The 23,798-nt window shown below is 42.4% G+C and overlaps 5 protein-coding genes across 7 annotated transcripts in view; 3 read left to right on the top strand and 2 right to left on the bottom strand.

Moving 5' to 3' along the window:
* Positions 1-359: 359 nt before the first annotated feature.
* Positions 360-1,349, bottom strand: LOC138208719 (proline-rich protein 18). Its single transcript, XM_069166802.1, has one exon. It carries the CDS (start codon positions 1,347-1,349, stop codon positions 360-362), a length of 990 nt encoding a protein of 329 aa, XP_069022903.1.
* Positions 1,350-1,951: 602 nt separating this feature from the next.
* On the bottom strand, positions 1,952-4,819 carry LOC138208623 (lipopolysaccharide-induced tumor necrosis factor-alpha factor homolog). 2 transcript variants are annotated; one of them, XM_069166643.1, is made up of 6 exons: positions 4,703-4,819; positions 3,924-3,988; positions 3,707-3,811; positions 2,842-2,967; positions 2,326-2,506; positions 1,952-2,213 (listed from the first exon to the last, which is right to left on the bottom strand). In XM_069166643.1, the coding sequence occupies exons 2-6, from the start codon at positions 3,976-3,978 to the stop codon at positions 2,096-2,098; spliced, it is 585 nt and encodes a 194-aa protein (XP_069022744.1). In that variant the 5' UTR covers positions 3,979-3,988; positions 4,703-4,819; the 3' UTR covers positions 1,952-2,095. The 2 variants fall into 2 exon arrangements, with proteins under 2 accessions (XP_069022744.1, XP_069022745.1); XM_069166644.1 differs by having other exon boundaries at positions 4,734-4,819.
* Positions 4,820-4,860: 41 nt separating this feature from the next.
* arpc1a (actin related protein 2/3 complex, subunit 1A) lies at positions 4,861-13,692 on the top strand. Its single transcript, XM_069166638.1, has 11 exons — positions 4,861-5,063; positions 5,751-5,844; positions 6,263-6,367; positions 6,873-7,095; positions 7,555-7,662; positions 7,830-7,933; positions 8,042-8,150; positions 9,161-9,236; positions 9,331-9,524; positions 12,499-12,589; positions 12,821-13,692. Exons 2-11 carry the CDS (start codon positions 5,781-5,783, stop codon positions 12,857-12,859), a joined length of 1,113 nt encoding a protein of 370 aa, XP_069022739.1. The 5' UTR covers positions 4,861-5,063; positions 5,751-5,780; the 3' UTR covers positions 12,860-13,692.
* Positions 13,693-15,697: 2,005 nt separating this feature from the next.
* On the top strand, positions 15,698-21,850 carry arpc1b (actin related protein 2/3 complex, subunit 1B). The gene is made up of 10 exons (XM_069166637.1): positions 15,698-15,936; positions 16,493-16,637; positions 17,364-17,468; positions 18,464-18,686; positions 18,769-18,876; positions 19,097-19,333; positions 19,420-19,495; positions 20,796-20,995; positions 21,244-21,334; positions 21,421-21,850. The coding sequence occupies exons 2-10, from the start codon at positions 16,574-16,576 to the stop codon at positions 21,457-21,459; spliced, it is 1,143 nt and encodes a 380-aa protein (XP_069022738.1). The 5' UTR covers positions 15,698-15,936; positions 16,493-16,573; the 3' UTR covers positions 21,460-21,850.
* An 802-nt stretch (positions 21,851-22,652) lies between these two features.
* Positions 22,653-23,798, top strand: part of LOC138208622 (monocyte to macrophage differentiation factor 2) — an 11,189-nt gene continuing 10,043 nt past the window's right edge. The window contains exon 1 of one of the 2 annotated variants that reach the window (XM_069166642.1): positions 22,653-23,550. In XM_069166642.1, coding sequence (XP_069022743.1) covers positions 23,537-23,550 — 14 coding nt within the window. In that variant the 5' untranslated portion in view covers positions 22,653-23,536. The remainder of the gene's footprint in view (positions 23,551-23,798) is intronic. The other variant, XM_069166641.1, reaches the window with a different exon arrangement.

Below are 23,798 nucleotides of genomic sequence, written 5' to 3'. Positions count from 1 at the left end.
TCAATGTAAAATATAGAATTCACAAAAAATTCACATGCATGATTAATATGTAAATTTCAGTGTAAGAAATGTCAGTGGTTATTTGTAGCTGACGTGCATTATGATTTTAAACTGGAATACCTCAATTGTTTGGGCAAATAACCACATTTGAAAAACTCCAACAATGTCACAATGTATGTTTCTCTCAAAGGGACACATGCGCAGCATAATCGGATTCATCCCTGCAGCATACACAAGAAAAATAGAGGACCTGTACAGGAGAACATCTAACAGAAACTAGCCAACACACACACACACACACACACACACACACACACACACACAGAGACTGCTGGGAGACCACTCATTTAAATTCACCTTTAAAAACTTTTCAAATTGCTTGCACTCTTATTCAGGTTGTTCCCCATTGCCACTGGTGTGTTTTCCAGCCCACGGAGCCACTCAGTACATTTCAACTCCACACGCTCATCCACATTATAGTCCTCCTCTTCCTCGTACTCCACATCATCATACCTATGTTTCTCATTCAGAAGGGAGATTTTCACGATTGAGCTTATGCCTCCCATTTCCATGTCAGTGTTGTTTTTAGCAGCGACTCTGCTGTTGAGAGTGCTGCTTCTCGGCATTGCTGGTCGATGCCTTTTGGAGACATTTTCCCTCCTGCGTCTGGAATCCGTGTCGCTTCCAGTTCCGCTCGCAGCATTTCTGACGGCTGAGCGTTGATGTCTCTCACGGTTCCTCCGCTGCAGCAGCAGAACAGCCTCAGGTGTGAGAGTCAGTGTGAAGCAGGCCTCCTCTTGGCCCCTTGTCCTCGTCTTCACCTCTGGTTTGCTCTTTATGGAGCTGCAGCTCGAGTTTTTGTGTCGCTGTGTGTTGGACAGAGATTCCCCCAAGCTGGAGGCAGGTGCGTTGCCTGTCTGTGATGAGGGCGGCAAGCGGTCCCTTCTCTTCGCATGCAGCTCTGCCCCTGACACTCCTTTGGCTGTTGGCAGATGACTGCGGGGTTGACTCTTCTTCCCGAGTTGCTTCAAGTTTAAAGACAGGCGCTCCTTCACTGAGCTGCTTTTGTCTTCTCTTTGAGTTTTAGTTTTGGCCGCAGCAGCTGTAGAGGAGGTGTTGATTGGCTTCTCCTTACCAGTCAGTCCTGAGACAGAGCGAGCAATCGATACTGGTGGTATGAATGGCATTTTGGCAACACACAGCATCAAGTAGGAGAGGAGTTCACTTTTGTGGCTGAAGTGCTGGTAGAAGAAAGAAGAGTGCACTAAGGAGGAAACCGACTTACTGAGGGAGGTGAAATACTGTGATGCATCTTCAGCCATGCAGGGGTCAGCGGACAGCCACGGCATGTTGCTGCCAGGATCCACCTGTGCTCGTCTACCCTGGACCAGCAGACATCCTGGCAACCTTTTATACCTGAGCAGGGTGAGGGGGGCGGAGGATGTGGCATGCACGCTTCAAAAGGCGTGTATGACCTTAGATGGAGGCTTTTGCAACTTCTTAAATGGTGTGTGGCTCAAAGATCTAAAATAAACACACCCAATCCTCCTGTCTCAACAGTGAGGGCACATTTACTACACAAGTGCACATGTGGGCCTAATCCACTCAGTATGGATAACTCTGTGTCTGTGTACTGATCAGAGTGGCAGTGAGAAAACCTATGGAGGTTAATTCTAAATCCTGCATAAAGTAGGCTTGACAAAAGAATGTAATAAAGGTTTGTTTACTAGCTTTTCCCACAGCATTTAACTGTATATTATGATCTTCATCAGTGGATGGAAAAAGCTACTGAGTAAACCTTTTCCTTTTTAGTCAAATGCTTATTTTGGATGTATTTGTAGAAGAATATACACAATTTGCTTCAAGCTCAACATATTCAAGCTTAGCCTCTTTTATTGTTGTGTATTCATTTTTTACAAGACAGAAGACACAAAAAGGTTGGGAGAAAAAAAGATTTATTTGATATGATTTGGTCTCAAAACATAATTAAAATGATATTAAAAAACTTTTGAATTCTACACAACAGGAACTGATGTTCACATGTACATCATATAAATGTGACTTAAAGACAGTAGTTTACTACAGCAGCGTGTGTTCATTGGCAGAATTTCTTCCTGTGCACATGAAGAACCCAGTTACAGCGAGGACAGGTGCGATAGACATCCTTGAAGTGGTTCACAAAAAATGGAATCAGGAAGCAGCCAAGCACCAACCTGTGAATCAGAAATCATGTTAGTCTCACATCGTTTGGGAGGGTGTGTCTAGGAGGGTGTTTGATTAATGCTGGGTGATTAGATGCGAGTGTTTGAATGCTTCTCGTCTCACCCGCATAACACAAACAGAAGACACATGAGCCATGCGTACGTCCCGACTTTGAAGGTAACCTGTGTGGTGACCTGAGCCTGACAGGAGGGGCATGTGGCCTGAGCTGGAGAGCGATACAGCTCCGTTTCATAGCTCACAAACTTTGGCCTGGGAGTAGCCTTATATAAGGGAGTGGAAAACACTATAGAGAAGGCATGAGGGGATATAAAAAAAAAGAAGAAAAAGAAAGATTACTTAAAGCACTTAAAGTACACACCTGTTCGCAGTTACTGTTTACTATCAATTAAAAACATCCTTACATTATTTATAGCAGATATAATTTCAAAGGCATGATATCCCATTACACAAAAAGCAAAACTACCACTGGAATTAAAATCCAAATGTAGGTCAACACTAAACTGGCTCATAATCATCAAATCAGTCATTGAAAATCAGTACATTTTAAACATTATGAACAAAAAAAGTGACACTCAGGCCGACATATTCAAAATGTAAGCAAATGATATGAGCATGCACCTGGAAGGGGTAAGTGGGTTTTGGTGAAGAAGGCAACTCCTGGAGAAAAGGAGGAAGAAGGTGGTGGATAGTCAAAAGGTTGGCATATTTGGTAGACCTCCGCTTCTAGCCCCACTTTACTTTTATCTGCAAAAATAGAAACACACTGATGTTTACCACAAAAGATTATTTCAGGCACACATAAAATTATGTTTAAAAAAATAAATACAATTACATTGTGTGGTCTGTAGATCTCCTGTAGACCATACATAATTAACCTGCTTGGGAACCTCATAAACTCCTGTTCCTCTAATCTTCTGTGCATTATGCACCATTTTGTCATAATGAAATATCATATAGTTCATATTGTGAGCAATTGCTGTTGCCATATGCATCATGTAAATACAATATCAATCTTAAAACTAGATTATGACACAGGGACCCTCTCCAAGACAGGGATTTAAGATTCACATTTAGTGCAATATCATGTTAGATGATACTGTGCTTTAGTCATACATAATCCCACATTTTTAAAACAACATCACAGTTAATCTCATTGTCTAAAACTAATTGCCAAACAGTAAATCTGGTGTTTTAAGGTGCCTGAAGCAGTTGTAATTTTTCCTGGTTGGTAATCCAGTGTTGGAAGCAGTCATTTAATAGGGTCTTGTTTATATTATTTATAGCCAATATCGTTTCAAAAGCATGATATCCCATCACACATTAAGAGCAAAACTAACACTGGAATTAAAATCCAAATGTAGGTAAACTGATTTCTATTCATTAAATCACTCATTTAAAATCCACATATTTTAAACTAGATTATAAACAAAGAACCTCAGGCCTGCATATTCAAAATGGAGGTAGATGGTAGGTGAACATGCACCTGGATGAGGTTTGGTGGGGCTCTTCCTTGGAGATAAAGAGGAAGAAGGTGGTCGTGGATAGTCGAAACTTGTGGGAATTGTGTAGACTGGCGCTTCATTTTCATCTGCAAAAATAGAAACACACCACAAAAATCACATTTTTTTTTTAGGCCGTGCCAACCAAACAACTAGTGATGTTTTCAGTCAAGAAGTCCCTTTTTTCTTTTCTTTTTTTACCTGGTGGAAAGTATGGCAGAGGTGTTGGAAATGACTCATCCACTTTTAAGTCCATTTAACAGGCGCTGTGAAGTAGCACAGAGAAAGAAAGTAAAAGCTCAAATGTGTTTTGATGTTCACACCCGGCAGCAGTTTATCTGGAGACATACCAGGTGCAATTAATTGACCTCTTCTCTGATTGGTTAAAGAACATATTACCCAGAAGTCAATGGGAGCATGATCTTTTTAAAATAGGCAGACAGGTCTGTAAAAGTTGCATTTAAGCACCAAACTGCCCTTTTGGTTTGTTTCACTGGAGTTAGAAAAAATAGGAGTTGATGCAATGCGACCTCACTGTATTACATGCCTGTAAATCTTCTAATTCCCTCTAACTGAGGGATTTTGAGGTTTCAATTTGGCCTGTTCTCCAAAAAGGTGCAACCAATGACAATTTTTGACTTACTTTAGTTAAAAGTAATTGTGTAATATCCATATGTGTTGGCGGTGACAAAAACAGAACATGGTTTCTTTTATTTCTTTTATGATGACTTTGATTGTTACAGTAAAAAAAAAAAAAAAAAAAAAAAAAAGATTTTTCTTTCACAATATCCTGAGCTCTGTGATGATGGTTAAAGCTCGAAACTACCGAATACACCAATTAGTTAAACAGAGCAAACCTGGATATTGTGAAACAATGATTGTTCTCTTCCTGACAGTTTATCATAAAATACACATGTAAAATATAAAAAGTGATCTGTAAAAGTAAAACAAAATAATAATTTAAAAAAAAAATAGCCTACATTGTGTAGATCTTCTGTCGACCAAACGAACCTGTCGGGAACTTCCCCGGTTCAGCCACTTGGTTTGTGTGTTCCCACGTTGAGCCGCTAGAGGCGCTCTTCTCTTCCTCATTCACCGGGTCGTAACAGCTGAGCGTGACGATGCTAAGCTAGCTGTCAGCCAGGCATCCACGGGGTTCTGCTGCCGCGTTAAGCTACCGGACGCTCCCCGGTCGTATCCTGCTGGGCCGTCTCGACATCCCCTCAACATTCCTGGACGAATTCGTGTCGACTGACCAGAGTCCGCGAATTCAGGTCCACCCCTGACCTAACCTCTCCCCCCCTCCTCCTCCTCCTCCTCCTCCAGAACCGGACCGACGAGGTGAGTTAGCATGCGGGCTAAGCGGAATGCGCGGCTAATGGCGCAGCTATCGTCGGGAAACAAAAACAAAAACAAACAAAAAGCAGAGCTCCTACGAGGAAAAGCCGAGGTCCGACACGGAGAGGGGAAGCCCCCCCCTTTCTTTTTTTTGGATGTGTGTAGCAGCGCCGTCACTAAACCTTTTTTCTTTTTTAAAAAAATGGCCAGTGTGGCTGTCAGGCCTGGGTAACACCGGCGAACCGGGGGCTCGCTGTCCGGCGGACGTGCGAGCAGCGACGGTCCATGTTCCCGGTGTTGTTGAGACTCCGTGAAACGACTCGGTCGTGATCACATCACGGGAGATAACTCGGCACGGACACACCAGCTCGTACGAGTGTTTAACTCGGCGTGTTGTGGGTTTAAAAAAAATCAATAAAATAGGAGACCTGAAGTGAGTTGAGGACGTTTCAGCTGATGTTACGAGCGGCTCGTAAAAAGCAGCCTCGGTTGTTTTATTATTGGGGTGAAACGAATAAACCCAAACCAGCAGCTCACGACCCGGTCCGGTCGTGTTAAAAGTTCACTGGTCGTCTCGTCTGAGAAGATGACGTGAGGAGAGTTGAAGCCGACCGGAGGCTCGTCCTCAACTCTCTCCGGGTTTGTTTCGTCTCTTGTCGCTGAACTAAGTTTTGCTGTGTGACTTGTCAGAGTTGTACTTGAGGACCACACCCAGACAAGATGTCCCTCCATCAGTTCCTACTGGAGCCCATCACCTGCCACGCGTGGAACCGCGACAGGACACGTAAGGAAGGCGCGGATATGAATACCCATTGATGTACTATACAACGAGTTAAATAACCTGCACGAAGTACTTCTGAATGTGTTATGTTATGTGTGGAAGTAATGTGAGATCAACGAAACAAACATGGCAGTTCTTGTTTGCAGGATTGGTTGAACGTTACCCAGCTCTGTCCACGGCACATCCCAGAAACTGGATAGCAATCATGTTAAAACCAAATCCAGCATATTAAAAAAAAAAAAAACAAGCATTTACAAAATGAATGTGACATTTATTTCTTCCTCTACCACAGAAGACATGCTCATTCGTTCTCTTTCGTATCGGCTGCTGCGCATAATCAATGATTTGTGATTGATTTACTGGTCAAGCTGGTCTGTTACCTGCGTGTCCATCGTGTTAACCTTTCACACTTGTCTTTCAGAGATTGCCATCAGTCCTAATAACCATGAAGTCCACATCTACAAGAAGAGTGGCAACCAGTGGGTCAAGACCCACGAGCTGAAGGAGCACAATGGACACATAACGGGTATTTAATCAGCCTGTTTTGGACCTTCTTTTCTGGACTGATTATTTGTTGTCATCTAATGTTACGTCTCAATCCAGGTCTGTGTTCCTATAACTAACCAACAATCACAAATGTTTCTGGAACTGCTGGTAACACAGTTCTCTAATACTACCAGGATTTCCCCTGAGTTTCTGCGGGGCTTGCATGCATGGTAGCAGCTTTTTTTTGGACTAAAACTATGCATTTTCATGTAATTTTGGAGTATTGCTGTGATAATATTTATTTAAAAATGCACTGTTAGCAAAAAAATGATAATCAATAAAGTTTATCGTGAAGCTTTAGTGTCTAAGGTGCTGTGAGTAAAACACTTGGGTGCCGCACCTAAATGTTATTATGGTAAGAAAAACGCTGTGTGAGATCCTGCAGAAGTTATTGATATCAAGTTGTAATTGTTTGAACTGTCAGTCCGCTGTTACCTCCATCTCCCTCTGTACTTATTTGTCTTTGTTTCTTGGTTGCGCTGTAGGTATTGACTGGGCTCCCAAAAGTGACCGTATAGTGACATGTGGAGCAGACCGTAATGCCTACGTGTGGTCTCAGAAGGAGGGAGTATGGAAGCCCACGCTGGTCATCCTCAGGATCAACCGAGCAGCCACTTTCGTCAAGTGGTCTCCACTGGAGAACAAGTTCGCAGTCGGCAGCGGCGCTCGGCTCATCTCTGTCTGCTACTTTGAGTCCGAGAATGACTGGTGAGACCGCGAGTACAATCAAAACATTTTGTAAATGCCTCTCATACTTTTGAGTTTTGACATTTTAATCAGTTACTTTTGCACTTAAAGTACACAGTCACTTTTTAACGTGCTCTCTTGCAGTTTTATTTTGACATTATTTTTGTTCTTTCGAACAAAGTTCTTTTCAGATTCATGACTAATTTATTGCTTTGGGACACGGCAACAACCCTTACACACACTATACAATGAATCCGTATCTGTTTGTCTTCACCTGGTTTCCAAGTGACTAATAAAGATACACTCCCAGGCTCAAAGGACTCTTTTTATCTGGCCTTGTGCCAATTTATTCTCTTTTCATGTTGCTCTTCTTCACAAAATTGCACGAACTATACATAGATTGCATTTTAGCTTGCTGGAAGGGCTGACGTTTTTATGCTCTGTTTAAATAAAGAAACTGTGCTTCTCTGTGTGCTTTAGGTGGGTGAGCAAGCACATCAAGAAGCCAGTCCGCTCCACCATCCTCAGTCTGGACTGGCATCCCAACAACGTCCTGCTGGCTGCTGGCTCATGTGACTTCAAATGCAGGTAAAAACTCTTGTCTAATAAGTAATATTCAAACATTTCTAAAAGGCTAAAAGACGAAGTGATTGAAAACTGGCCAACATCTTTCACTGTTTTGCTCTGTGCTTTTTTTTTTTTTTTTTTTTTTTTTTCCTCTCCCTCTGCCCACCCTCTCCCTCTCCGGCCTCCAGGGTGTTCTCAGCCTACATTAAGGAGGTGGAAGAGAAACCCGGCCCCACACCCTGGGGCAGCAAGATGCCATTTGGGGCCGTGCTGGCAGAATTTGGAGGAGCCGGTCTGTCTTTGTGTCTTTTATATTTGATTCTCTTTCATATGACTTTGTAGTCACCATTTGGAACGAAACCAGATCTGATTTTTTTTGTATGTGTTCTTGGTGTCTCAGGTGGAGGGGGTTGGGTCCATTCTGTGTCTTTCTCAGCTTCTGGTAATCGTCTGGCCTGGGTCAGCCATGACAGCATTGTCACTGTGGTGGACAGCTCGAAGACTGCCAGGTGTGTTTATTTCTACACACAGAGGGGCTGCTTATTCTGACATTGGATATCTAAATTATTCCATGTATTTGTGCATTTCTTTCTAGCTACACAATAAAACAGAAACACAAGTTAGAAATTCTGGAAGAATACAAATAGAACACAGCATTTTGCTGTCTGTGATGTGTTGAGTTGAATTCCCTGTGTGGCTGGAGCTGTCTTCATACCTGATGGAGGAGTTTGTCAGTGTCAATCAATGAGATGATGCTGAAAACATTGACAATGAAACCAGGGGAAGCTCTAGTGATTGCTGTTAAGTTACAGCAATTATTAAAGTAAATACACACATTAGAACTGGACAAGGTGCCTTTTTGTTTTTGCTGCGACTAAAAACAGTAAAGTAAATGTATTGTTAACAGTCGATGAGGTAGGAAGTCTTGTCGGACAACAGATAATGAGGTGAATGCTTCCAAAACAATCTGATGATCCAAAAAAATAAGTGACCCCTTTCATTGAATTAAAATCGCCTCCCACGCAATCATGTTAAAACCAAGTCCATCATATTAAAAAAAACATTTACAAAATGAATGTGACATTATTTCTCCCTCTACCACAGAAGACATGCTCATTCATTCTCTTTCTTATCGGCTGCCGTGCATAATCAATGGTTTGTAATCTGATTTACTGAAGGTGCCATTGAGGCGAGGAAGGTAAACGCCAGGTGAACCAGATCCTAGGCTAGACTAACATAATGACATGTTGTCAGCAAATTGCAGGTAATATGAACTGAGAGGTGGCGATACAGGCCGAGTAAAAATATCTGCAAGTTCTGAGCGGAAACCGACCCACGCTGCAGCGATCAAAGACCAGTGCAGTTTTAGGTTTTAGTCACAAAACCAATATTTCTATGGCAACACCAACTATGAGTGTGTGTTGTTTTATGCCTGTTTGATATAGTGCACTAAAACCAGCTGACTCTCAAGAATCTAGTTAATTTGTGTGTGTGTGTGTGCGTGTTTGTGTGTGTTTAGTCCTTCACAGCTGAAGACGGAGTTCCTCCCCCTCCTCAGTGTCATTTTTGTTTCAGAGAACAGTCTAGTAGCTGCGGTAAGAATCACACATACACGCTGCTACGTTTTTCTGTGCATCGATTTAAGGAAAGTCAGGAAAGCCGTGTTGAACATTTTGTCTGCGTCTTCAGGGCCACGACTGTTGCCCAATGCTGTTCCGTTGTGACGATGGTGGGACGCTGACGTTCGTGTCAAAGCTCGACCTCCCCAAGCAGAGCATCCAGAGGAACATCTCCGCCATGGAGCGCTTCAGGAACATGGACAAGAGAGCCACCACCGAGGACCGCAACACTGCCCTGGACACACTGCACCAGAACAGCATCACGTAGGTCGCACGCCAACAGAGACCGGCTTAACAACCGTTCTTTAAGTATAGATGCAGAAAATATTAAGATTTTTTTTTTTTTTTATCAAGAATTTAATCAAATACAGTGACTTGTATGTAGAAGACTTTAAAACTTGTGTAGGTAGTTTCCACAAAAGTGACAATTTCATTCATTTTTGTGTCCATTTCATCAAACATGTCTAACAGTATTGAGTTCTTGCCATCATAAGAGTTGGATCCTTTGCTTTTGGTTGTGTGAACGTCGGTGTAATCAGAGTTGGAAACAGTTTTTTGAAAGCAGTGTTTTGCGAACATCTTGGGTGTTGGCTTCTGCTGGTTTTACACAACTCAGTAAAAAAAAAAAAACTTGAACAGCCTGTATGTTGCAGTGCAAACATCAAACTGAGAGCTGTTTGGAATATTTTGTCAGTCAGAGTAGACTAAATACCTTTCAGTATAACTCACTACATTGCAACAGAACCACATGCTCCAAAAAATTCCTACACATTAACCCCTCTATACAAAACAAATGTAGGATTTATTACTCTGCTGTGGTAAAACATACATTTTTGCTCGGTGGACTTAATAACAAAAGTATGAGGCAATTAAGGTGTGGTATCCTTAAAATATTTCAATACTGATACTGATATCCTGTAGCCAAAACCTAGTTTGAAAAGAGTGAAATAAGGCGTTGTAATGTAAGGTTTACTGAAGTTAAAAACCGAGTGATGTCATCCACCTGCCCAAGTACCACCTGTGCATGAGAAATGTTCAACTGACTTACTGATGCTGATGAGATTTATTCCTCCATAAATGTTGCAAAGGTAATGTTCAAAAGTGTGTTAGTGTGGATGTAGCCCTGGTATCAATATTTAGTATCAGATGATGTTAAATTTTTTGATACTAGATAGCATCCAAGCAATTCGGGCCGGCTATAAAAGTACCAAATCTCAGCACCCAACCCGAGAGGCAATAAAACAAATATGTCAGTTCGCCACAGCTCCGTGCCTTAAATATGAATTGTTTTAAGATTTCCAATCGGCAGAAATAAAAATAGGTTGTGCAACTCTGAGTACTTTTTGAAAACTATAAAGCCTCTGCTTAGTTAGGATATATATTACATTATATTATCATTACATTGTTTTAAGTGGCATCATCTCCAGTCAACACTTTGCCTCAGTAGCTTTCAGTCCCACTTACTGTCAGACATGGTGAAGAAAAAGAAAAAGATGTTTCTGGGTAGGTCGTCTTTACCAGCGTGAAACTCAGTGATGACCGTCAACCCTAAAACACTCCTCCAATGCAGAGCTGTGATTTCCTGCTGGAGTTGAATACACGCACTGATGATCCTATCAGATCTGTCGAACAGGGAATGTTTTCTTGATCGGTCGCATTTTGTGACCATTTTTTATTTAAGGTGCGAGTGATTTTTATTTTTATTTGAATCCTGAAGTCGCCCTGATCCGACTGAAATATTATACACGCATAGAGAAGGAAAAAAAAAAAAATCACAGTTGTTCTTTAAGGTCACTTTTTGAGATAAGCAGCCAACAATCTCCAATGCTGTCATAGCAACGTCTGGACGGATGCTTTAATTAACATCGGGGGCAGTGATGAAACATACTCCTCCTTCCTTTCCTCCAAGCACAGCTGATAAGCCACAGGAAGATGTGGAGAAAGCAGGTGATGGGTGAAACACAAACTGCAGCAAGAAAAGTAAAAGAGTTGAGCTGCGAGCCAAATTCAGCCCAGCGTATCACATCTCTTTAAGTTTCAGGGGGAAAAAAACAGCTACTCATTAGCTGTTGTGTATTTCAATTTTGCCCGGGGTCATGTTTCCTGCCTGTTGTCTACCATCCAACTGTGATCGGACTTGTTGGGCTCTTTACGAGGGAGAATCAACAAGTTCAGAAACTGCTCCTGTTGCACATGAACGGTGCAGTAAAACAGGGGGGGGAGCTGTCATCTTCGTGAGGAAGTATTTCAAGTCGCGTCGCTTGATCAACATCAGCACCTGAGTTACACGTGTTCATCTGCGTGGACAGAAAACTTGAGCAGGGAGCGCACAATACTTTTTTTTTTTTTTGTCAAACTCAGGAAATCGGTACCGGAGACCCTTGAAATACTTGAGACTAGGAAGCACTGAGCCGGGCGAGGTGTTTCAAGAAGGGCAGAACGTCATGGTCCAAAACTGAAGAAGGTGCTTCGGGAGCACCGTGGGTACGTTGCCTCGGATATTTGTGGGGTTCTTCACTGGGAACTTGTCCCTCAGGGTCAGACTCAACAACAGGTTCAGCCGCGAGGGAAAACATTCAGCGCCAACAACCCGAACCGTGGCGCTTTGCCAACATGACTTCTTTCTGTTCCCTGAAGATTTAACACAAACTCTGCTCAACTTTCAGGTGAAATCATACGTGCGCATAAAAGTGTGTAAATCAGATGCTGATGTTGATCAAGTTTTGTAATTTTGGAATACTTACTCACAAAAGCTACAACAACTCCCTGTAGCGTCCTCCTGCTCCGTGCGCCTCACTTTATTCAGTCCGTTTGCACGCAACAAGATCAGTCTTATCAACATTTTGAGTGGCATGTCGGTGCCGTCAGGTTCAGTCTGGAGCACAGTGTACGCTTCATACCGAAGAACCAGCAGCAGCTGGTTAGCTCGTCACAGCGAGCCTGGATGAGCCCAAAGGTAACAAAACCCAACAACCAGCAGCTCCAAGGCTCGGTGATGAACACCTTCTATCTTGTTTGTTAAATCTATACGGATTGAGTGCAAATGAACTTGCTTTTTCTTTTTGTTACCACCATCATCTGACATGGAGAAAGAAGGAAAGTTTATTGGTGTATTTCCACAGAGGATGAGATATTTGACCTTACGTCCCACTCTCGTCATCCTCATCAGGATTTTCTGTATTATCTCTTGTATCACCCTTTAAGACTGTTTGTATGTATCTACGTGTCTGTTCCTTAGCCAAGTGTCTATCTATGAGGGAGACAAAAGGGATTGTCGCAAGTTCTGCACCACAGGCATCGATGGAGCGATGACCATTTGGGACTTTAAGGTAAAAAAAAAAAAAACTAAATTCACACACAAGCAGTTTTCAGTAGAGTTTGACTTTTCCAGAGCTAACTCACTCTCTCTCTCTCTTACTCTCTCTCACTCTCGCTTACTCTCTCACTCTCCCTCTCACACTCTCTCTCCTTCCCTCTCTCTTTCTTACTCTCTCTCTCTCTCTTACTCTCCCTCTCTCCCCCTCCCTCTCTCTCTCTCTCTCCTGTGTTTACCTCCTCAGAGTCTAGAAGCTTCTATCCAGGGCCTCCGCATCATGTGAAGAAATCTTGTGAATGAATGAAGAGAAGACGCTGCGGCCTCCCTCCCACCCCCCCCCCCCAAGTACTCACCCCTCCTTCCCCTTTTCCCTCTCAACCCCCCCCCCCCCCTCCATTCCTGCAACTCAGCCAGTAACATACATGACTGACCACCTTATCAAGTGTCTGCTGAAGCACTGATCAGACCATAACACACTCTTGTGGGTGTGTGCTTACACGTGCTCACACAAACAATAAAACACACTACACACACACACTACACACTGAGCTGACGCGTGACATCACTGTTGATTTTTTTTTTTTTTTTTTTTTTGTGTGTGTGTTTTTAAATGAAGGTTAACCACGTGTCAAAGTGGGAAGGTCCTCTGACACGTATTAAAACGTGATGTGAAATGTGTGTTTTTATGTTCTCTAACCTCCTGTACCAAAAGTTGAACACTAAGAGGTGCGTTTTATCCAAAAAATCTGACTGTATTTCACCTCAGATTAACCTTAACATGATCTCTGAATATCAGTGTTAAGTATATCGCAGGATGTGATGTTTTGGTTCCTGGAGGATCGTAAATATTCTCCGGCAGATGAAGGCATTGTTTAATATGAAGATCGGAGGGAGTTATTGATATTCTGAGTACACATTGCTGGTTGGTTGTTGAGAGCTGTACAAGATCTGATGGTGGAGAGAGAAAGCAGCTGTCTAAACTCTGTGCGGAGTCACGGCTGGCCAGCACTGGGCTCTGTAGCTACGACACTAAAACCACACGAGATGGAGGATTTCTATGTTAACTGATCATGAGGTAGACATAAAATAAAGACGAAATACATTTACAGTACACAACCCACTCGACTGCTCTCTTCCTTTGTCTTTGCTCTCCTGACACTGTGGGTGTATCATTGCTACATACATTCACTGGGTGTGCTTTACTAGTTTCTGTGTCTACAAAAATTCTACAGTCAATATTTCTGCTGGTGTGCTTCAAAACATTTTTAATGCAGGAAGTAGGGTTGAGCAATTTGGCTCTAAAATAAGGATATTTTAGGGTATTTCTGCATCACAGTATTTTTAATGATAAGACGGCATGGTAAATAATATCAAATTAATTTAATCAACAATAAAATAACATAGTTTTATATGGCAGCATAAAAATAGTTTGCCTTCAAATATTGAGTAAAATATAACATTATTATTGTGGTTTGTTGTGGTTCTGATCCTTTGCAACCAAACCACGTTTTCTCAACAGAAGTTGTTCCTCAGTTCAGTAACCAACTCTTTGACCGTGAAGCTGATTTCAGCAATGCCTAATTTAAAAACATAATTTTTTTTAAATTCAGATGAAAAAGTTGTAACGGTGTCAATAGTGTGATGCGGTACGTCCTCAGCTGGGGGTCCCTGATAAACCATCTTAGGTGGGAGGGTTTGGTTCCTGAGACATGAGATGGTAATAACAGTACAGGAAGTTAAAGGTACCCTGTGGAGATTCATGGTGAACAAATGTTCACCATGAATCTCCACAGGGTACCTTACGCTTGCCTTGCTCGTCAGTCTCGCCAACATGAACCGAATATTTTAAATTGTGCAATGTTGACGTCCTCGTTTGCTTGGATGCAGTCGTCTTCTTCGCTGCTGTCGTTGGTGCTTTGCTGTTCGAGCGACCAGAATATTTGCTGCGCTGTTCAAGCATGTGCAAAATGCTAACAAAACCTTCACTGTGCTTCTGGTGTTTAAAAATCTTCCTTACATAACAATCAAAAATTACCCCGTAAAACTACTTTTGAAATGTGTAATTACTGATCGACCTTAGATGCACAGGGAGGTAGCTGGACAAGAACCGAGCTAAAATCAAATCGTGCTTTTCTTTATGTGACAAGTGTAAGGAGAATTATATAAGCCGGATCAGAAGTAAACTAGGGCACCACAGGCGATACATGGCGTACATTCTTGTATTACAACTGCAACTTTCCAAGTTTTCTCAGGAAGAACTATTTTGTGTCATTAAGGCCTCAGAATTTAGTACATAAATGAATAACAAATAAAAGTCCTTTTAAGGATCACACCCAGAGGTTTCCCATTAAAAAAATCTACAGAGAAAGATTAAGGCCTGAAGTCCCATTTTAGTTTATTATAATCTCCCAGAGGAAATTAAAAGACAATCATCCTTGTAAAAACACCAGTTTAAGTGTATCTCTAAATGGCAAACAGTGCAGCACTGTATTTTAGTTTGAAGCACATGCTTGTAGGTTTTCACCATCTTCAGGTTTTATACTCTTCCTCGTCACCCCAAATGGAAATTATGAGAGGCAAGAAAAATCTAAGAGCTGCTAAAGTTAAGAAAGTATTCCTGATTTTAAATGCCAAAATACAATACAAGGTTCTTTGGGTGTAAAAACATGAAATCTCTGAACTGCTTAAAACAAAAGAACAAAGAAAAACAGGATGATACGAAGTGTGTAATCAAGCATGTTTTTTTTCTTTTTACGCCACCGTTTCCTCCCCGTCTGCAGTTGAGTTTTCTTCCCTCCTCTTTAACTGGTTCCTCTTTCTTTATGCAGAAGTGACCATACGTCCCTCCCCCTTCTTTCATGGTCGTATCCACCCCCGCCCCAGTTTCAGCCTCCTCCTTTTTGCATAACATTGCATTGTGTTCCTGCTTCTACCTCTCTTCCTTGTTTCACCAGTTCATCTTCCCCTAACCTCTCAGCTCCTCTTAGAAAATGAAAAGTTTGATCCCGTTCTCTCACATTTCACACGTCACACCAATGATCTCTTTTCTCAGAAGCACAAACCTTCATCAACTTCCTGCATCTACTTCCTGCACGTCTCCCCCTTCTGAGCTTCACTGTGCCCTCCTCCACTTCCCCCTCTGACCTCTCCTCCCTCCCTCCAGCTCAGCTTCTCTTCCTCCTGAGCTCACTCTCTCGTTGGCGTTCGCGTTGACTGGCCAGAGTCCGCGAGCTGAACACCCTCTTCTTCATTTGATCCGCCGCTTTCCTCTGCCTCTCTCCTCTTCTTAGTTGTAGTTGTTTTTTTTTTCATCTTCTTCTCTCTTCCCTCTCACCCATTCATTTCTGTCCTCCCCTCGGGGTAAGTAGCCTAGAAAATATTTAACAGTTGACTGAGTTTGTTTAGACATGTCACACACACCCACACACACACACACACACACTTTAGAAGTCTAATGCATTTTCACGGGGAAAGAAAAACACAAAGTGTGCAACAGGCAATCCTGCTGCCCACAGGCACTCACTCAGAGCAAAGAAACGTGGACATTATTATGTAACATTTCTTTTTAAATTAGATTGTGATGGAGATGTTTGAATTTTTCCTGCCTCTGTGCTCAAACTTTTGAGTCTTTTTTTTGTTTGGGGATGTGTATTACCCTTGACCTGCATAGTTCCTCTCATACCTCTGAAAGTCTGCATTTCATTAACACAACCTGAGCGAGATAAGTTTTTCCCTGTGCACGGACAGTTTAAATCAGCTGATGGTGTGTTTGACTTCTCAAAGTGCCTCAAATAGCTTGAATCAGCTGTAATTCTACAAACACATTTGTAAATTGAATTGATCATTTTGTCGTGTCTTTTCTTTCCCTTTTCACTTCTTCCTTTTAAAAACAATATTGTGACTTCTGTATTTCTAGACTTGACTGTTAATCTCCCAGCCCACCAGCCCCCGGTTCCTCTGCGTACTTCCTGATCTGTGTCATAACATCTGATTGGCCATGGCGTACCATAGCTTCCTGCTGGAACCTATTAGCTGCCATGCCTGGAACAAAGATCGGTCCCGTAAGTCTGCCTGGCCTCTCTGATTGGTCGCTCTGGACTTGTATTTCAGTGGCTATTAAGTCATCTCTTCTGAGCTGTGCACTGTTTTAATCACAGGCATCATCTTGTTTCCACTTGAGTCTGCGGCAAAAAGCACATAGAGTTACAGGCAGAGGTTTGTGATTGGCTCCCAGGTGGGAGAAGGTATTTCCTGTTTCCTGTAACAGAGCGGGTGGAGTCTGGAGGCCTCTGTCTGTGAGGCTCTTGTGCTCCCTTAGTTAGCTGGACGAAACCAATACCATATTTGGCTGTTTTAATCAGTGCTTTGGTTTCTGGGTAAAGCGGATGTAAGAGCTGCCTGTGGTCGAGTCATACACTCGTGCTGTTGTAGTTGCAAGTGGAGCTCTTGGGTTTATTCATCTTGCAAAAAAATAAAAAGTAAACGAAGGCACCCACACTGCTGTTCTCAAACAAACTCTGCTCCTGACTCATTTTCTGACTAACACATGCAGGGTTCACTACAACATTATGGAAAGAAAGAGAGCAGTTCTTCTATTTAAAGATGCCATGTGTCTGCGTGCTGCCTGCAGGCAGATACATACTGTATTTTCTCTGTTCTCGTGCACCCGGTCAGCTGCTCTAGGTTCCACTTCGCTGACCAGCCCGTCATAAACTTCACATGTCAGTCACACCGTACTTTGTCCTTACACTCGCTGTGCGGTACTTAAATGTGTGTTTGTGCCCCAGAGATCGCCCTGTGCCCCAACAACCATGAGGTCCACATCTACAAGAAAGATGGAACCAAGTGGAACAAAATCCATGAGCTGAAGGAGCACAATGGGCAGGTGACAGGTGAGACACAGGAACACACACTCGGTCTCAGTGATCTACTTTCTCCAGGTTTCTTTTTCATATAATGACAAGCGTCCTCAATTGGCAAACAACTGAAATTCCAATCCAGCATTACGAAAGAGTTGGCAAAATAGGTTTCAGTGAAATGTAATATCTTTCCTGGCTGCTTGTGTTGCTGATGACTGTTCTTTTCAGTTGTACCTAATAAACTCAGCTGAGGATTTAAAGGAAAATATCCACATTTAGAAGATGTATGTAGCTTTCTTGTCGAGAGATTGAGGAGAAGATTGATCCAACTCTCATATCTCTGCGATGAATAAGAAGCTACCTGCAGCCAGTTAGCTTAGTTTATAATTAATATTAGGAAGAAGGGGAAAGATTTTGTCATTTTTCACATTTTGTAAAATATAGTACCTACAGCTCACAAATAAGCATTTTATATCTCTCCCTTCTAGGGAGAGTCCATGCTACCACTTTCCCTATCTCCAGTTTTTGTGCTATGCCAATTAAAGCTATCTTCCACACACTTACCTCTCCTATATCCATATAAATATATATCATACATGTAATTCAATTCAATGTAGTCTTTTTTATTGGGTAAAATCACTATAGAAAATAACGACAATAAAACACAGGAAATATTAAAACAAAGGGGTGCACCCCGTGACCCTGTTCAGGATAAAGCAGGAATAGATAATGGATGGATGGAAATTATCAATAAATAGGAAACAACATGGAGTAGTGGCCAATGCCTGGAGGCACAGCGAGGGGACGGGTCATTTTAGCCTGCTCTCATTGTAAGCTTCATTGAAAAGGAAGGTTTTAAGCTCATTCTTGAAGGTAGATGGCAGGTAAACCAGGCATGGCACTGGTTCTACTGCACAGGAGCCCGATAACCTGATTACTGTCTCCCATTCTACTCCGGGAGCACAGTCATCTGTTTGGGTAATATTGTACAGAATGCAGAGTGATAAAGAGTTTTGTTTTCCCGGCAGGTATTGACTGGGCTCCAGACAGTAACCGGATAGTTACCTGTGGAGCGGACCGTAACGCCTATGTGTGGACCCTGAAAGAGGGAACATGGAAGCCCACCCTGGTCATCCTCAGGATCAACCGTGCCGCTCGCTGTGTGACATGGTCACCAAAAGAGAACAAGTTTGCCGTCGGCAGCGGCTCACGTCTCATCTCCATCTGCTACTTTGAGCAGGAAAACGATTGGTGAGGTTGCAGGGAGTTCCTGTATTTGATTATTAGAAACCAAAGCTTGGGAGAGTTTAGCACGCTGTGTTGTCACCTGCAGGTGGGTGTGTAAGCACATCAAGAAGCCGATCCGCTCTACCATCTTGAGCTTGGACTGGCATCCCAACAACGTCCTGCTGGCTGCTGGATCCTGTGACTTCAAATGCAGGTATGTCTCTCTGAAGGTAACTCTAGAAACCAAAGTCATGAACAAGCCTCAACTTCCACCCTAAATCTAAAATCAGTGATAGAGCCAAACCCCGACACTAAACTTGAATCTTTATAAAAAAATTTAAAAAAAGGAAGCCTCAACCCACAAACATGTTGTCACTTCATCAATGACGTTTGACACTGATTTTCACCAGAACAATGCATCCTCTATCCCACAGGGTGTTTTCAGCCTACATAAAGGAGGTGGAGGAGAAGCCCGGTCCCACACCCTGGGGCAGCAAGATGCCCTTCGGGGAGGTGCTGTTTGAGTCTGGCGGGTCTTTAGCTGCAGCTCAGACTTCAGGAGGAGGCGGTGGTTGGGTGCACAGTGTGTGTTTCTCACACTCGGGCAACCGCCTGGCCTGGACCTCCCATGATTCCACTGTGTCTGTCGCAGAGGGCGGCAAGACTGGCACGTAAGAGAAGACGGGGCAGCATACCTGGGATGTAGATGTGTGCTTCAAAGTGTTGTACTCTGACCTTTTTGTTATGACTTCCACAGGGTGAACAGTCTGAGCTCAGAGAGTCTCCCTCTGCTGTGTGTCACCTTCATTACCGAGAACAGCTTAGTCGCCGCTGTGAGTATTCAATATCTAACATTCATTCTGAACACTTTCAACTGGTAATAAAACCTCTAGGCAATTGTTATTCATGTAAAAAAATATATATTACAAGATAATTGCAAATAGAGCTTTACTTTATTTTCCAACATTGTCTTAGGTCAGTTGCTTTGAGACATCTTTGCTGCGTCCTGGTGACGCCGAGGTTAAACACACTCTCCATATATTACGTGGCCATTCGCTAAACTTGATCTGATCAGTAGTCTGCCGGTCCTTCTGAAAATGATTTTAAAATGTTAGCTACATATTAGGCCTCAAACAGAGATATGTTTGGGAGTGTGCCTGGTTTGATTGACATATCTGGGGAGCAGTCAGGTTTCAGGTGGGTGGTCATAGGGTCCTTGGGTTCTCAGTCAGATCCACTCGTCGCTGTTCCAAAATGTAGTGTAACGGTCAAAATGTCCCTAAACGGTTTCATTGATCTCAAATACACAGCAGGGATATTAAGCAAAAGCTTGTAACAAAGGAGAGCCAATGTAAGCCGCCATGATAAAGAAGTATAGCAACAAAACTGTGAAGTGAACAGAACGAAGGTGCCTTGTATTCCTCATAAATCCATCTTTATGTTTGTAACAGAAAGAACGTTGATTTCTTCTCACAAACTTTGCATTGTCTCCCTCAAAAGTGTAAACAGAAGCATGTGAAGCAAACATATGCATTTAAAATAGTTTAAAATACTTCACTCATAATGGCTTCGAGCTTTCGAGCGAAATCCAAACAAATATCTAGTCTCATAATATCCTGCTGACATTATAATTGTGATGGAAATCTTGGAGCTGGTCAAGTCGTGATGGAAGAAATTAGAGGAGACCCACATCTTAAACAAAGGCATTTATTGAAGCTCATAATCGAGAAGAACAGAGACGTTCAATACAAGTTAATTCTTTGAATTTAACCCCACCTCAGGAGGTCACTGTCCTTACAGGGTGTATTTATACGCATACAAAAACATTAAGTCACATTGAGTGTTTCAGGAAATACTTTTCCGAGGTCTACTGCCCTCAAGTCATAACATACTTCTGCTGTTCCTGTCTTTATGGCCTTGGTTGTCTATTGCAACTGCAAGTGGGGCTAGAGACACCTTTTATCAAGGATAGCTGTGTCTATAAAGTTCATCACAGATCAGGAACTTTTAGAGCTGACTTATAAGTGACCTGTGGAAACCCTGTCCAAAGAAGGAGACATTCCTTCATTAGATCTCCACACAATATCGTATAGCTCCACCCGCTTGCATCCTCATGTATTTCTGTTTCTTCAGGGCCATGACTGTTACCCGGTGCTGTTTGTGTATGACGGAGCCAAAACCAGCTTGATATTTGGGGGCAAGCTGGACGTTCCCAAGCAGGCGGCCCAGAAGGGCATCAGTGCCAGGGAACGTTTCCAGAACCTGGACCGGCGAGCCTCTGAAACCCAGAGCACCGACAAGGAACTGAACACGCTCCACAAGAACAGTATCAGGTCAGGTTAAAACAAGTGCTCTGAGGCTGGGCTAAAATAAAACAGGGTGGTGGATATTGTACAAGCTCAGTTTTTTTAATGTCGAATCCCACTCATAGATTTCATGTTCTCCCTTCCTGTGCTGTTTCTACAAATAATTCGGCAAATCTTTAAATATCATCTGTGTTAAAGTGGGTTTGATTTTTTTTTTTTTTTTTACCACACCACATGTTAATACAGCATTTGACTTGTCTTATATAATGTTTCAGCCAAATCTCATTGCTGGAAGGAGGAAGAAACCAATGCACCAAGTTCTGCACCACCGGCATGGATGGAGGAATGGGCATCTGGGATGTCAAGGTGACACACGCACACATGCACACACTTCGATTGCCAGATTTTGGCCTTAACTGTGTGATTTCACGTGTTCTTCATTGTCTTTTCAGACTCTGGAGTCTGCTATGAAGAATCTGAAGATAGTCTGAAGTTTACATGTCCCCGACCAAAGTATAGTCGCTTCTGGAGATATGAAGAAAACTGCTGCCTTATTACACAAAGCTTCTCAGCCATATGTTAATCAGGTATTTTGTTTTTATGCAGGTTAAACTATCAGACCTCAGGTCAAACTGTGTTAATAATCCCTCTGAAGCTCTTTGCTGAGCTTGTTAAATTCATCGCTGTCTACAGAGGGACTAACCAGAGGTCTGTAAACGGTACTTAATGAGTTAGATTAGTACAATCACAAAGAGCTCAGTCTGAGCTGAATGCTTAAAGCAGCTATGTTATATTAATCATGATGAAAGGCCGCAGTACTTGTTAAAAGCTTATGCTGGTCATAATATGTATTTAATAAATAATTGCTGTTACAGTTCTTAACAGACCTCTCTCTCTCTCTGTGTATGTGTGTGTGTGTGTGTGTGTGTGTGTGTGTGTGTGTGTGTGTGTGTGTGTGTGTGTGTGTGTGTGTGTGTGTGTTCAGATCTCATTGTTTCTGAAAATCTAGTAGTTAAGCTAGTTTAGTCCAGTGGTTCCCAACCTATGGGTCGGGGCCACTCAAAATTGTCAAGATAAGTGTGAGGGGTCATGACAAGTTTAATTGGAAAAGAAATACAATAGAGCCGGCAGATCTCCAGTTTGTAACAGCTTTCTGTAAAAATGTGTAGTCTCCAAATCCACCTTAGATAACCCTGATGGCATCACAGTGACGTCATCAAGGTTGTTGTTTTTTTCAATTAATCATTCAATCAATTAAACTTTATTCATATAGCACTTTTCATACAAATACAACGTAACAGTGCTTCACAAGATAAAAACAAAACAAAAACACTACCCCACCCCTCTTTCTTCCACACACACTCCACCCCATCCACACGCTAGCAATAGGTGACTATGTTTCAAATAAAAGATGGGAGCCATCACACATATCTGTAATGAGGAAACAACAGAGGTTATAAAATGATTAAATACTAAAATAGGGCAAAAGGGATATAGGAAGTAGTAAAACTGACTAAAATGTAGAAATGAATTGACAAATAATTGAGTGAAATTCATTTTAGAGTTAAATAAAACACTAAAATAGAGCGTAAGGATATAGAAAAAAATGTAATTAAAAGTTCAATAAAATATAAAAATTTAGTAAAAGGATACTAAAACCAACTAAAGTGTATAAATAAAAAAGACAAATGGATAAAACAAATTAAATTAAAAGTTAAATAAAATACTAGAGTAAAAGCCAAATACCAAGTAGTAAAACTGACTAAAATGCATAAATAAATAGACAGTTCAGTAAATAAATAAAACTTTATGAAAACTAGACCAGACAGGTAGGTTTTGAGACTTTCTGCTGCCCCTCAGGTCTTCAGGGAAGGCTGTTCAGAGATTTGGCAAAGCCCCTCCAGAACCGCAGCAGATACAGCTGAGACTGAGTATTGCGACCCGAGTGCCCTCTTGAATAGTGCTTCTTTTTGTAACTGAACACAAGAAGGAAACACGCAACCAATCCATTACACTGTGAGCAAAGACTCTCACAGCTGCACGTCTGCATCCCCACCTGCAGGCCGGAGCGGGAACTGCACGCATAGGCGCCAATCAGCACGAATTCCCCAGCTATGAATCAGTCCGTCAGGAAATTATGTGGCAGCCTTCAGTGATGAAAAAACAAGCCTCCTCACCGAGTCGTGATGAGGTGAACCGGCAGCTGGAGAGATAGAGACAGGGAGCGAGAGAAAAGAGACCACCTCCAAATCCACCAGCAGCACGGAGCGCGTGCAGGAGAAGCGGCTGTGTCCTCAGAGACTCGTCCCTGACGCCCACACTTCCGGACTGGACCCTCTGGAGGCAGCTGGGTCGGGATGCATCCGTCTCCCGGTGCTGCTTGAGATGAGGATTGAGACGACGACGGTGAAGACGGCGATGCTCGCTCTGTCACATTAAACCTTCCTCTTTCTACAATCTGAGCTGAACTGATCAAATCGCAGCGGTTAATTCGCGCATCGCTCAGAGGGATTCAGGCTTTAGCCATACTGTCTGTCTGCTGTCAACTGTTGCTTATTTCCACTGTAAATGAATCTTGTAAGGTAGGTGGAATCCCTGCGTGTCATTTGATTATAATTCATGACCATAAACCGCAGATTAATCTGTTTTATACTGCTGCCTGTCAGTGATGAGGATGATGAGGATGATGAGGATGCCGGGAGCCTTTGGGAACCATTACAAACTCAACACTTGTATTTCTCCATATATCACAACTAGTGATGCATCCTCGAGCTCGGGGTTTATTTTCTTCACAAGCATTTTCAAGAATAACACACACCTTCATCCTCCT

This window comes from Embiotoca jacksoni, unplaced genomic scaffold (assembly GCF_022577435.1).
Source record: "Embiotoca jacksoni isolate LCO1_2020_lvr unplaced genomic scaffold, fEmbJac1.0.p SCAF_4, whole genome shotgun sequence".
Taxonomy (NCBI): domain Eukaryota; kingdom Metazoa; phylum Chordata; class Actinopteri; family Embiotocidae; genus Embiotoca; species Embiotoca jacksoni.
This window is presented reverse-complemented; position numbering and strand designations above follow the sequence as displayed.